This window comes from Passer domesticus, chromosome 9 (assembly GCF_036417665.1).
Source record: "Passer domesticus isolate bPasDom1 chromosome 9, bPasDom1.hap1, whole genome shotgun sequence".
NCBI lineage: Eukaryota > Metazoa > Chordata > Aves > Passeriformes > Passeridae > Passer > Passer domesticus.
The window spans coordinates 29699172-29713736 of record NC_087482.1 but is presented as its reverse complement, the minus strand read 5'-3'; the positions used below and the strand labels follow the sequence as shown (position 1 = coordinate 29713736).

The following is a 14565-nucleotide window of genomic DNA, read 5'->3' as shown; positions in this document are numbered from 1 at the left end:
ATCCAACCTTTCCCTCAAACACTTCCAGAGAGAATTTAGTTTTGCTATAAAACAAGCCTAAAACTTCAGAAAAAAGGTATATATTTGTCGTGCACTCCATCAGCCAGTCTGGGATAGTGTAGAAAACCTGATCCACATGGTACCTTCAGTTTTTTCTGTGCATCAGCAGCTCCTCCAGGATTTGCTGAGCTTTCCCTGCTCTCCTGCAGCCATTCCCACCTCCTGCCTTCCCAGCAGTATCCCAGCTCCCACAACTTGCTGTTCCCTCTGTTCTCTAGCCAAGGGCTGCCTTCTAGCACTGCCTCTTCCCTTGGATCAGGATATTGTTTAATTGCAGAGTATGTATGTGGCTTTGGCAGAGCTCAGTGTGACAAGTAAAACACGAGACGTGCCCCCCAGAGAGCTCCTCAGGAGCAGACCCGGGAGGCATGGATGGAAGGGACGTTTCGCTGAATGGCTGATTTTGTGAGACAGCAGTTCTTCATGTGCAGGCAGGGCTGCCGAGCTGAAGACACTTAAGGACACTCTCAGGCAGGGCACTGGCAGCTCTTGGAGAGGCCAGTGTTCCTCCAGGATAAGCCAGTAGCAGCCATGAATGAAACCTGTCTCCATCCAGTCAGTGATCCTGCTGTTGAGCCTCTCTATTAGTCTGATTAGCACAGTACCTTCATTACCCAGTTCCAGCTGGGGTTATTTTTATACTCATACTGGTGCCTGCAAAAGGCAGAGGGAGCTGTGACCTTGGGGTGCATCTGCTGGAGGGTGGCTTCATCTGGAGAAGGGGCCCACTCGAGGCTCTTGGATTTGAAGAGCTGCTGCCAGAGGCAGCACTGTCACATTCTTCCCAAACACAGTTGGGTTTTTTTCCAGGATTTCGGTTTTGTAGAATTATTAAATACACATGTTTTCAGCAAGTCACAGAAAACCCACGTTCCTTTTCTGTTCTGAATTCCCATGAATTGGTTTCTGTTTTTTCAGCTCGTTGTGCATCTCGACTCATGCCAAATGATGAGTATTGGTTATATCTTCTGCTGAACAAAGCTCCTTTTCTCTGTCCTGTCCAAAATGGTCACCCTTGGGTGGGATTGATCATGCTGGACTCAAGATGACTTGGGACCTGTTCTTCCCAGTCTAAAATAATTGTTTAAAGCAGGTCAGATGGCCTGGGCCCAGTGGCCTCCTCTGACACGGGGGTGTGTAGCTAGCAAGGTCGATGGCTTTGGCTGCAGTGAGGTCTAAATGGGTAGAGCTGGTGAGGAACCATTCCATCTCAAATCTCCAAAGTCATAAATATGGTAATCTCTCCTTTTTGGTTTTATTATTCTTCTGTAGTAGGATAACATCCTGGGTGACCTCCAAATGGTCCAAAATAACCAACCCTCAGCAAAGACAGAATTACTCTTAATTATAATCCTAAATTTTGGCGTGAAAATATCTTGGATGTTCAATTACGATGTTTTTCTGCTTACAGTGCTCATTTTAAAGCTTCTGCCCACTGCAAAGGCTGAACTTTATACTCAAGATACTTTTAGAGCTGTATTGTCTTACCAGAGGGGAACAAAACAACCTGCACATAACCAGCACTCCCTCACATCTCCTGGTAACAAATACTGGGGATGGGCTATTTTCACATAGCCTCCTAAAATAGGTGGTGTTAGAATAGCTGCAGCAGCCTTACAGACTCAAGCTGTGTCTGTATCATTTCAGATCCTTTTTAAACGTGTGCTTTTCTTGATGTTTTTCTGGATGATTTAGAAACCACAGTGCACAGGGATGGATCTTTTTCCCCCCTATTATGTACCTGCTCTGCAGGGGGTCACAATCTAGCCCACCATGCCTGTAATTTTATATGTGTGTGTGTATATGTGTATTCAATTTATAATTCTTATCAATGTTTAAATCTGCACTGGGCAGAGGCAGCACGTGCTGTGGATATTCCTGCTGCAATTTTTGTAAAGAAAACACTGATTGGAAAGTTTTCATTCCTAACAGGATTTGCAAATGGTCGGTGCTCACAGGACAGCATTGAGGGGGGAGGCACATCTGGCAGCTGTGACCCAGCAAGCACTGCCACTTGCTGACCTACCCATGCATTGGGGAATAATAAGATTTGGAAGGGGGTTTTGAGGAATATTCTAGGCTGTTGGAGGGCTCTGTGGTGGGAAAGGTAGGGCTGGTTGTCATATGTGTGTTGGGAACAGCATGCAGGCTGGGACAGGTCAGGTATCAGATACAAACATCCAAATGTCCACACAGATGGGATGGTTCAAGCTATCAAAGCTTGTGAGACCAGAACAGGCATAAAATAGGCTATAGATGAAAGGCCTGCAAGCTTTACCTCCCTGAGTCTTCTGCTGAGTCCAACAGCATGTGTATAATTTGCTTTAATGGTTAGAAACATCTGCTGTTAAAAGTGATGCTTAATATATTTGGCTTCCACTTCCAGTCATTAGTTCTTTTTATGCCTTTTTATGCCTAATTAACAACCTTTTAGTACCTGATATTGTTTCCACTGAATATGCTGCTATATCGTAATCAAGTCACTTCTTAATCTTCTCTTTGATAAACGAAAAAGATCAACCTCTTCAATTCTCTCATTTCAGACATTTTCTGCATGCCTAGAATTGCTCTTAGAGATCCGGCCTGTGTTTTACTAATCTCCTTAAAATGTCGGCGTGGAACCATGGAGGGCTCTGGAAGGAGTCCCTTGGTGCTGGAAGAGGAGGCTGAGCCACCTCCTCACTCCTGCTTCCAGCTCCAGGCTTCCTGCATGGATTAAGCACAGGTTTGCTAGGCAGTAGAGACTCATCTTCATCGATATTTAAGATATGGGTGGCTGGAACAAGATGATCTTTAAAGTTCCTTCCAACCAAAACCATTCTGATTCTGTGGTTTTACCAAAACCCACTGTGTGTGAGTGGTGCTGCCCATAGTGAGATGATGACACCTTGGCAGTGGTGAATTCTTGTTGCCCCCAGCTCAGCCAGGTAACCAGTCTGAAATCCATTTAGCATATTCACTATTCATATTCTATAGTGCTTTTTATTTTTGTCAGCATGTCAAACAATACTAGGTCAAAACACCTTTTGGACATCAAGGATATTGCTTCTGTGCATTACTAATATCAGATGTGCAGAGAATAAAATCAGGTTTGCTTTGCTGTGACCTATTTTTCCTAAACCCATGTTGATGGATGTATTTGTGTGTCCTTCAGTTCTCTGCACTGGTTTTCTGCCTTGGACAGATGTCTGTCTCCCTGTCCCCTGCAGGCCATACCTTTGCCTTCTTCAAGCAGAAGACTCTTCCAGCCTCCTAAAATTTCCTCTTAAAAATGAACATCAGCGCGCAGCAGTTTTCTTAGTTCTCTTAGAGCTCTTGGATGCAAAATTATTCAGTTCTGCCAAATTTAAATATCTTCTGGTGCTGGTAGATGTTGTTGAATGTTCTTCTCAATTGCTAATAGGATGGAAACGCTTCATCCTCATAACGAGTGTAATCCTTCTTGTTCCCAAATGTTCCAGGACAGTGATTACAGCATGTCCATCATATCTGTCTCATTAGCATCTCTTCCATCTCCACCCAGTGATGGACCTCCATCCTTTCTAGGAAGAGTCTGGGTGTAAATCTTTACTAATCCAAACCCTGAAACTTCTGATTTGGTGGAGAACTGGGCAAACAGGACACAGAAATAGATGGAATGGGATTATTTCATTATTTGCATTATTATCCTCTAAATGCTTCTCTTCTAGCTTGCAGATTCATCATGCAGAGGGAAGATGCCCATAAAACAGTAGAGAGAAACAGGGGAAAAGAGTATGAAAAGAATGATTTTTTTCTACTATTTCTTTATCATCCAGGCTTTTCCCTTCTCCTTTCTCCTCCTTGGGGGAAGGATCTTTGGCAAGACAACTCAGCCCTTCCTCTCTGCTATCTTCCCTGCAGCATCCTTTAAGTTGTCTTTGATCTGTGTAACCCACACGGTGTGTCATCAGTTGCATCAGTGGAGGCCGGCCAGGCAATTTGTGATAATCCCAACTCAATTTACATTTCAAATGCTTGCTCTGGGAGCTCATGCCCTACTGCATTTCCTGCAGCTTTCTCCTGCTCCCCAGGACAGATGTTCCTCAGCAGTTCCTCACCAAGTCACCGAGGGCAATTGGATGCTCCTATCCCATCTAAAACACCCCCTGGCTTTTTCCTATCTGGGTGGTAGGTTCGTTGTGAAAAGTGAGAAAGTTACAATGATCTCCTTGTTCTTCAGCCCTGAGCTGAGGGAGGTCCTGGTGGGCTTGTCCCTGAGCCATACACAGCTCCTGTGGCCCCAGGCACCTCCCACTGCCCAGCTTTTCCTGAGGAGCCTTGGCCAAGGGCAGAGTGGGGGATTCTGTGTGGCACAGGGAGGGAGTGGATCTCCTCTTTCCCCACTTTCCACCTCAGTAAGGGTCTTAAAGTGCGGGTAAGGAGATTATGTGGAGAGGGAACATTTGAATTTCTTGCATCCTGGGAACAAGAACCTGAATAGAAAGGATTGGTTCTCCCTTAATTTGAGCTGATGGGGATGGTGGGCAAAGCTGATGGGATTTTGGTAGACACTCTCTTGAAATAGAACTGTGGGAAAAAATTCCAGGGGGTGTGAAAGCAAAAATAACGCAAGAAATTCTTGATGTCAGAAGAGAAACAGCAAGACCCTAAGAAATTATAAAAATTAAAGTACTATTTTCAGGAACTAAATATAATGTGGCTCCTTTGGAACAGCTTGGAGAAGCGACAATGTAGCACAAAATTGCTGGGGAAAATTGAGGCTGTTTTCCCTCGGCTCCAAGTGAAGGACTCGAGCGGAGGCTGGTGTAGAGAGTGGCGTGGGAGCTCAGCAAGTACAGGGGAGTCTGGGAAAAGCACAGAGCTGATGTGCAGCCAGGCTTGTAAGGTGATGGGGAGAGTTTTGCTGGAGGCAATGCCAAGCCTTGGCACCCGGCGTGTGCTGGGTGGAGAGGGGAAGGGCTGCGGTGGGCAGGTGGAGCTTTCATCCACCCCCCATGAATTTCAACCATCTTTCCTAGCTGATCTGAATTCCTCTGTTTTTACAACTTCATTATTTGAAGGCTGGCCTTTATGAGAACCCCTCTGGGGAGGGGACTTGTCAGGAGGGGTTTAGGGCTTATCTGCCTCACCTCTCGAGGACTTGTCATCATATCCCATCATGAGACCTACAATGACACCCTACATCTCTGCAGGCAGCTACTGCAAGCATAGAAAGGTTGAAATGTGCCTGTTTGTGTGGTTGGAGTGTAGGGGGAAAAATCCTGGGGCCAGGTTATGAATCACCCATGCCTCCAACTGCAGGACCAAAAGGCCAAGCAGACCTGGAGCTGCGGGATTGGCAAGGTGATTAATGTCTCTGCAGCAGGGATTAAGCTGAGCCTTAGAGGTGATCTGTAACACTGGAATGAAGAGATGGCTCCCAGAATGAAAGGCAGGAAAATCCACACCTTGGCAGGGGGTGCAGGCCTGTGGGATGTACAGCCCCCAGAGAGCACAAGGGCCAGGTTGGGTGCTGCTCCTGCCAAGCTCTGCGTCTGCTTGTCCTGGGGGCTGCTGTGGTTTTTGGGAATGTTCTGGTCCTTTTTGCCACCTTAGTTGCTTGTCTTGGAGAAGACTTTTGGAAGCAGACCTGGCTGTCCTGCTGACTGTGCTGTATATTAATACTTGTGTAGCTGCTGAGCATCCTGGTGATTCCTCATACGGAAAGGCTCTACAGCCTCTTTAATTAACTTAATTTAGACATTAGTGTGTCACAGGGAACATCTCTCGTGGGGAAAGTCTTTCGTTTATCACCACTTAGCCAGGGAACTGTTCTATTTTTCATTTGCATGCAAAAGTTCATCATGGTGAGAGTGAAAATTAACCCTTTGCTCCCCAGCCTGCACTTCCCTTCCTGGAAGTGCAGGTGCATTGTGCAAGGAGCAGCACTCTTTGCACTCCCTTAGAGCATTCCAGAGCCAAATTTTGAGATGGAGTATCACAACCACTGCACTGATCCCAGAAAATCCATCTCTGCTAGCCCCAGGGAAGCGCTGAGCATGGCACAGTGGTGTTTCCTCATTTGGCCTTGGCTATTCTCTTTGGTACCTCTGGTCACCAAGCAGGAGGGAGAAAATGGGCTTTGGGGAGTTGGTGGAGCTGTGAGCCCTCGGAAAGGCCCCTCTTCCCCCAGGAGAGGCAGAGCCTCATGGCAAGCAGTCAGTTCACAGCAGAAGCCTTGGAAGCAGACCAAGGCTAATTAAAGCTGGCGTTCACGCCGGCATGCTGTGCCGTGGGTACCTGTGACAGATGGGGGCTGCTTGCCCTGACTGCAAGGTACTGCTAGCCAAGAACATGGTACCAAAATGTTTTTCAGGGGCTGATGACTGGTTTCTGTGGCTATGTGGGGTGTGTTTGGGGAGAGGTAAGGGTGTGCTGGGGCTACCTGCAGGCAGCTGTACCTGCCCATCACTCACTGCCCACGTCCTCTCCTTGTCTCGCAGGTGAAGGAATGGCTGTGCTTGAACTGCCAGATGCAGCGGGCGCTGGGGATGGACATGACCACCGCTCCTCGCTCCAAGAGCCAGCAGCAGCTGCACTCCCCTTCACCATCCCCCTCCCAGTCCCCAGCCAAGCACCCGCAACCCCCGGCTGCAGATAAGACCCCGCCAGCCCCCCGGCCCCTGCCACAAGAGCAACCCAAACCTCAGCCCACAACGCCGCAGAGGGAACCGCACGGCCAAGGACAGCCAAAACCTCAGGAGGCGGCCAGGTCCTCCCCGCAGCATCAGGCCAGGCCCTCCCCGCAGCATCAGCAAGCCAAGCCTTCCCCCTCTGAGCAGAGAAAGACGCCAGGAGATGCAGGGGCAAAGCCTGCTGCCCCGGCCCCGGGGGCTGGAGCACCAGAGCAGCCCCAGGAGGGGCTCACAGGGAAGCTCTTCGGCTTCGGGGCATCCCTCCTGACCCAGGCCAGCACGCTCATGTCTGTCCAGCCAGAGGCCCCTGCTCCGAGCCAGCCGTCTCCTGGCAAAGTGCCTCCAAAAATTGTCTTCAGCGACGCCAGCAAAGAGGCTGGGCCCAAAGCCCCGGGGGCGCAGGGCCGGGCTGGTGCGGCGGCGGCGGCGAAGCCGGGCAAGCCGGAGCAGGGTGTCAAGCCAAAGGAAGTGCCGAAAGCAAGGGTCTTGTGCCCCCTCTGCAAGGCGGAGATCAACGTGGGCTCCAGTGAGCCCCCCAACTACAACACCTGCACCACCTGCCGGCAGCAGGTCTGCAACATGTGCGGCTTCAACCCCACGCCTCACCTCGTGGAGGTAAGGGGGCTGGCAGGGAGGGTGTCTTCTGATCCAAGGGTGTGTGCTCTCTCCTTGCTTAACATGGAGAAAAGATGGGGTGCTTGCTTTCAAAGGTCTATAAAAAAGCCTTTAAGAAACTGCTGAAGCCAGTTTCCTGCTGGGGCAAGCTGCAGGGCTGGAGTCCATGGTCCTTCACCTCTTGGCAAAGACATGGATTTCATGTGTGTACACTGATTTCATGCAAGGAACAAAACAAGGCATGGCTGTTGTTAAGGGCACCCCCAGCAGTGCCCACTGCTCCCCAAAGGTGTCCAAGGGTGAGGTCATGCAAGTGCCAGTCACCAACTAGCGTCCTCCTCCTGTTGGAGGCTGTGGATGGAGGCCTTGGCCAGACTGGAGATGAGGCCAGTGCGGGATGTTCTGCAGCTCCTGCATTCTCAAATGGTGAGGATGCAAGGAAGATGATACAGGGGAAGAAAGTGTCAGGGGCTCAGCAAGAGGAGCCTGGGTGCAGGACAATGGAATGGGCTGTGAATAGGGTGGATGTGGGCATGCCCAGTGTTGTATGGTGTGAATTGGATGGTGAATTCTGCAGCCTGCTGAGATGGAGTGCAAGGAGAGGAGAACGGAAGCTGAGATGGTCTGAAATCCACCCAATCTTACCTGTTATAGTTGAGAATGTCTGAATTGTGATGCCCACATAGATCATCTTCCCAAGCCCCAAGAAGCAGCTCAGCCAATTCTAGCCACTGGTGCCTAGAGAGGAGAATGGTGCAACTGGTTCAGCTGGAGCATCCCCCTACCCCTTCCACCTTGGACACTAGGGAGGGACATCTTCCAGGCCCTTCACCCCCTCCTGGACAAGTGATTTGAGACCCTGACCAGTGGAGGCCCAGGGCTTGCTCCTGGAAGTGCTGCATCTCACAGACAGTTAAGCCACAGAATTGGTAACATCAGCACATGGAGAAGTTAATGGGAACTTGAAATGACCAGAAGTAGGATTGCTAATCTTGGATCCATTCCATGGCAGATAATTACATTTTATGTCCCTAGCTCCTCCCTGCAGTTTCAATTACACCCAGTAATTTTCTGTTCTTCCTGAAGCTGCTGCTGCTGCTGCTCTGCTCGTGGTCACGTTGGCAGTGGAGGAGATGCCTTCCCAGCATGTCTGTGGAGGTGCAAACCCCCAAGTGGCCATCTCAGTGTACACAGAGCTGTTTTCAGTGCCAGTGCTCTGCTCCTGCTGTTGCTCCCCCACTGCCTCCACCCTGCCCCGGGGGCTTGAGTGAGGAAAGCTGTCCAAGTGTTTGTTCTTTGGGTAGGGCTGAACCCCATGTTGGCATGCCCCTGGGCAGCAATGTGTTCTCAGACTTCAGAAAGCTCATGGCTTGGTGAAAAGGCTTCAATGCTCGCTGGCACCCGGCTGCTAATTAATTAATTAGAGAATTAATTTGGGTTTGGGTTGTAGCCAGTAACATGGTGATCTCTGCATGTACCAGGGAAAGGTGAGCTCTCCTCAGCCTTGTCTCCAGGGTCACTAGCTGACACCTGGGATTAAATTTCAGATTTTGAAGGCTGGACTCTGCCCAGGTTCCCAGAGCTCTTGAGCAAATGCCTTTGGACACCCTTGGGCAAACCCACCCTGGCATGTATGCTCCTCTTAGTGCTTCCTGCTGCAGCTCATCCCTGCAACAGCTAGGAGCCTTCATACAGAGAGAAGACCCACAGCAAGGTCTTACCCAGGCCTTGTGCTGTCATGGGTTTTGTTTCCTCTTACACTGAGCCTTTGTCCAGCTCTGCATGGTTGAGTTGGTTTATGAGATTTATTTTTATAAGAGTTGAGGAAGAAGTGCAACACTTGTGCTGTAGATGTTTTTAACAAAAACTTTCTGAGGAAAGGAAAGCATTCCAAGGTCTGTTAATGTGGTTGGGCTTTAGGTTTGCTTGATCTTCTGGGAAAATTGCTCTGTGGTCTGATCTCTTTTTGCCTGCAGCTCACATGGGCTTGTCCCAAGCCCTGAGGTTCATGCAAATACCAGAACTCAGTCTTTGAAGTAGTGAGGCTTGATCCATTAATTGCTTGATGAATTAGGACCTTGGCTGTAAGCTGCCCTTGGAAGTTGTGTGAAAACTAATGAGGGATTTGATCCCAAGTCTGGTAAGTGCAGAGGAGCATGAACTGTGGGTGAGATTGGCAGCAGGCTCTGTATGCACCCCTGGAGCCTGGGCAAGGCTTCACCCTGGGCCCAAAAAGCATCAGCCACAGGGAGGGAGAGGGCATGGCCCACAGTGGCCTGGTTTTCTGGAAGAAGGATAAAACAGTGCTAAAACAATGTGTTTCCTGCAAGAAAAATTGTATTGTCACTTCCAGAAAGCGGGGAAGGCTGTTGCCCCTATTTGCAACCCCCTATAACTCCTGATTTCCCTGAAAAGATGTGTTATTATACCCATGGTATTTTCATTCCCATCCCACTCCTGATCTAAAGATGGAGTCGGAGGCTCTGTGTCCCTGCCGTCCCCTCCCACCCTCTGCAGCTGCCTGGGGAGGTATCCAAGGAGCTGCCTCCTCCCCAGCACTCTGCTCAGCCAAGTGCACTCAAACCTACCAAAAGAGAAGAAAATACTAAAAGTGATGGTTTTCTGTGAACTCACTGGCTGAACTGCATAGGTGCTGAGCCACCAAAGAAAAGGGTAACTTGTGCTTCTCTCATTGTCCTTGCTCCACTGCAGACTGATGCTTACACAGGTGAAGGATGCTCCGAGAGTATCCCGCTCATGAGAAGCTGGGTTGTGCCTCTGAGCCCAGAGTTTCCAGAAGATCTGCCTGCAAGGCTGGCTTTCCTCTGCCTTTGGGTCTTGGTGGGAATGACCAGAAGGTGCTGGTGAGAACTGGAAGCCTAGGGCATGTGAAGAGTTTAGGGACAATGGTCAGAACTGGAAGCCTAGGGCATGTGAAGAGTTTAGGGACAATGGTCAGAACTGGAAGCCTAGGGCATGTGAAGAGTTTAGGGACAAGGGTGGCATTTTGGCAGTACATCCCAGGAGAAGTGTGTGGACTGTGGTGGCCCATGGCTCTGGAAGCTGTGGGTGACCGGCAGAGGAATCCCAAAAGCGTGCCTGACTTCCACTTCCTCTGCATGCTTGCCATAATACATATTACCCAGCTTTAAATAAGTTGTTTACGTGAAATACCAGGAGTACAGGTGCCTGGAGCCTCCTCCCACCTCCTCACACCTCCTCCAGGAGCTGCATCCTGGGAGCAGTACTATGAGATGTTCTCAAGCCAGAGATGACACTTGGGACTCTCCCAAATTCCCTACAGCCTCAGCCCAATGCCATGCAGGAAGGGAAGAGGTTTCTGTTGCAGGAAGACCAAGTGCTGGGTCATTTTGGTGGGGATGTAGGAAATCTCTCCTGTTTATGGCAGAGTCTGCTGAGGGAACAAGTGATCTGGCAAGAGCTGGCTTGCAGTGTGATTGCCCTTGTGCTGGCATGATGTTCTCCCAGTAACCCCAGTTGACCCCAATTGACTCCAGGGGTTTTGTATTAAGGAACAAATGAACTATGCATGTTGTGTTACTAAATAAACATGGCAGGATGCCCCTTTGCCTAATTAACCAGGCTGAAACAGGAGCAGTGACAAGTTTCACTGCAGAACACTGCTGATTCCCAGGTGCCAGGCTGTGACCTCCAATGGGCACCTGACCCTCAGGAGGGTCCTCTTACTGATTTGTGGTACTCACTGTATCCCATCCAAGTGCTAAAACTGCTTTTTTTTCCCTTTGATTTCCCCATGCATTGTAAAAATAGCCCTTTTATAACACTTCTGTTGTCTTAGGTGGTGCTGCTGCATTGCCCTGTCTGATCTCACCAGTTGATGCTCTTGGGCTCCTTATTACATGCATTATATGCATATATAATATAGTATATGCCTATCATATGTTGGTGAGACACAGGAACAGGTTTCCCAGGGAAGCTGTGGACTTCCCATCCCTGGAAGTGCTCGAGGCTAGGACAGGGCTTTGAGTAACCTGGTCCAGTGGATGGTGTCCCTGCTCATGACAGGGGGGTGGAATGAGCTTTAAGGTCCCTTCAAATCTGGGATTCTGTGATTATCCTGGATGTGGTATCACAGGATGCAGGAGCAGCGTTTGCTTGAGCCCTTCAAGGGACATGTTCCCCTTCTGCTGCTCCCCTTGCACCTGCAGCCAGGTACAAACCAGCCCGTTCAGATGGATTTCTTGCAAGGAGCTTGTGATCACTGTATCGAATACTGCCTGGAAAGCCCCAGACCTCTCTTTTCATCACAATCCAAGAGCTCCTGCTGCATAAAATTGTTCCCTGAGCAGAACAGCTCGCCGGGGTGGGCTGCTGCCCTGCTCGGGTTGGAGCTGCTGATGCTGAGGATGGGCTGATCTGCCCTACTTGCGGCAGCAGCCGCGGCAGCTCCTGCGCCCGGCTGCGGGGAGGAATGCCTGGCAAAACGGACTTCGGGAGAGGGAAAAAGCTCCGTGAGATCAGCCTTGGTGCAGAACAGGGCGTCACTGCCGGCAGCCGGAGGATGGGTTAGAGAAGGAGAGCCGAGGAAAGGTTTTGTGCCAAAATTATTTCAGTGTCGGCACATCCGTTTCGGAGAAGAGCTTAAAAAGGGAGCGGGGAGGAGCGGCGGGCTCCTGCCTCACTGCCCTCACTGCCGGGGACCGACAGCCAGCAGCCTGTGTTCAACTCCGGACTGTGCCTCCCTGCCCCCTTCCCAAGGGTCCTGCTCTCGCTGGGAATGTAATTAGCTCCTAAGCAAAGAGGATTAGCGGGGTTAAGAGAGCCTCCAGCTCAGCACTGTCCTGGGGGGAAATTCCAGCTCCGGTCTGGCGTCTGGGGCCGTTCCCCCCTCCTTCCAAGGCAGAAAAGCAGGATGTATGTGCCTTAAGAGCAACCTCCTGCCCTCTGGAGCGCAGGTGTCTGTGCCGGGGATCCAGCAGCTCTCCATCTCGATGTCCTTCATGGGATGATCAGGAATGCTTTCCGTAGGGTGACAGGGAGGGTGGGTGACAAGCAGGCTTAAAGTCTTTAGGCATCACTTTTCCATAGGAATCCAGATGCTGTTATTGCCCTGCTGTTCCTACCAGGCTCAAAGGGCAGCAGGGACATGTTCTGCAGCTCCTGATGGAGCAGGGAGCAGCTGTTGTCAGTCACCCTTTTGAGGCTGTTTTCCCTAAGTCGAGTGTCCTGCAATGACAGCTTGGCAGTGTCCCTAGAGCTCAGATGACCCTGGAGCTAGGATGGCCCAGTCCCCTTTCCAGGGACAAGAGGAAGAGCAAAGTGCCACTCTTGAAAGGTGAGCAGGGGGTTGGACCCTGGAGTTTTCTGCAGGAGAAAGAGGTAGCCAGAGATGCAGGGATGCAGCAATTGCTGGGTTTCTCCTAGACTTTTGTGCAGAAATCATGATTTTAAACAATACCCCAGCCCTGAGGGTATGAATATTTGGGTCAGTCACATAAACTTAAGTCAAACTGAGAGCTCTGCATAGTAGCTCTGCACGAGAGGAAGGTGGTTTCGCTGGCCTGAGCCCTCAAATCCTGTTAAAGGCTGGTAATTAACAGCTCGCTGTGACTCAGGAGTTTTCTGTGCTGCTGAACCTGCTGTAATTAAGCTGGTTCCTGCTGCTGGGCTGGGCAGCGCTGGGCTCCCCAGCAGCTCCTCCTGCAGACACAGGGGCTGGAGTGGGGCTGGGGTCACTGTAGCCTTGCAGACAAGCTGAATTAAGAGTGGGGTCCCCACTGATGGGTGATGAGGAGCATCTGTGGGTGGTCCACTCGGGCAATCCATGTTTCTGTGCTGGACCTCACTGCTGGATTTCCTGCAGAACCCCATTCGATGTTGGCTCTGTGTCTGCTGCTGGCTCTTCTGCTGGTTGTGTTTTTGGAGGTTCTGGGGCTGCTCCACACACTGGGGTTTGCCTTGCTGTGCCTGCTCTCAGCTTCTGGCCACTTTAAAATTATCTAAAGAACTGCTGTTCCTTTCTTTAATCAGTAAAAAAGCCCAGAGCTCCAGGTTCCTGTCTTGTTTTAGCTGCAATTATATTATTAAGGGACAAATGTCAGCTGTATGTGGACCCTGCTGATTGATACTTCTGAGGCAACCCTGCCCACACTGCAGATTGTTTTCAATGGTTCATAAAACTGAACAATATTTTGAGAGGAGCGACGGTGGCTGAGCAAAGCAGGGGATTTCTGCCTTTTAAATGAAGATATATTTGAAGTGAACGATGCTTGCCCGATGCCAGGCTGGTTTTCCAGAGCACATTTGCTGTGCCCTAGGACTTGGAGCTGCTGCCTGTTGTATTGCTGTGCTCCTGGGCTAGCAAGCTGCTAGGGCCAGCATGCCAAGGTGTCTCCAGAGCTGTCTTGCTGGGAAGTCAGAGGATATGTCAGGATCAAAGCCTGAGTGCTCACTGTGGCTCGGGCAGTCAAAAGATTTGGGCTTACAACAGGCAGCCTTTGGCTTTAGGGAGGTCAGTATTGCTCCTGGGCCAGGCCGTGGTGCTGGAGGTGAGGTGGCAGCAGGGCAGATGTGACACCTGAGTCTCAACTGCAGATGTCCTTCTCAATATCTGTAAGAGTTCTCGGAGCCACCACCTCTCTGTGGGTTCTGCTTTAATTGGTGGTGAAATTTCATCCTGGTGATATTGATTATGGTTTCCTAGAAAGTGACAAGGAAAAATTTGGGGAAATGCTTTTTGCCCATATAACATGACTAGATCTTCATGGCAGTTCTCCCCAGCTAAGCTTTGACAGCTTTTCCCAGCAGATGCTTCTTTTGGTAGGTATTGCAGATCTGCTGCTCAGGGGTGATGGTATTCTGTCCATGAAACTTCCACAGACTCATCCTTCAGAAAGTCACTCAAGCCATCCTCGAGCAGACAGACAGGGACAGTGACCTTGCAGCAGGGACATGGACACAGACGTGCAGGGCCATCACTGCAAGGGCATTGGATATTCTCTCCAGTTGGGTGCCATGAATATTAAAATTCACCCACATGGGAAGGGCCTGAGTAACTTTCCATCACCCGACTGAGGTTTCACAGTTTGGAACAGCTCCGGGAAAGGCTGAGAGAAGATCAATAACTGCCCTAATTCACCCTGTTAGGGATTTTCTTGACCTTGAGGAGCTTTGAAAAGAGCTACTGTTGTGCACATGAAAGGCTGAAGGCAGCAGAAATAGGCAAAGTGGAAGCACAGAGAGGAAGCAGGAC

The 14565-nt window shown here is 50.1% G+C and overlaps 1 protein-coding gene across 2 annotated transcripts in view; it reads left to right on the top strand.

The window, feature by feature from the left end:
• BSN (bassoon presynaptic cytomatrix protein) overlaps positions 1 to 14565 on the top strand; it is an 88678-nt gene that overhangs the window by 37936 nt on the left and 36177 nt on the right. For both annotated transcript variants that reach the window (XM_064432313.1, XM_064432312.1), the window contains exon 3: positions 6525 to 7331. In XM_064432313.1, the coding sequence (XP_064288383.1) occupies positions 6525 to 7331 (807 nt within the window). The remainder of the gene's footprint in view (positions 1 to 6524; positions 7332 to 14565) is intronic.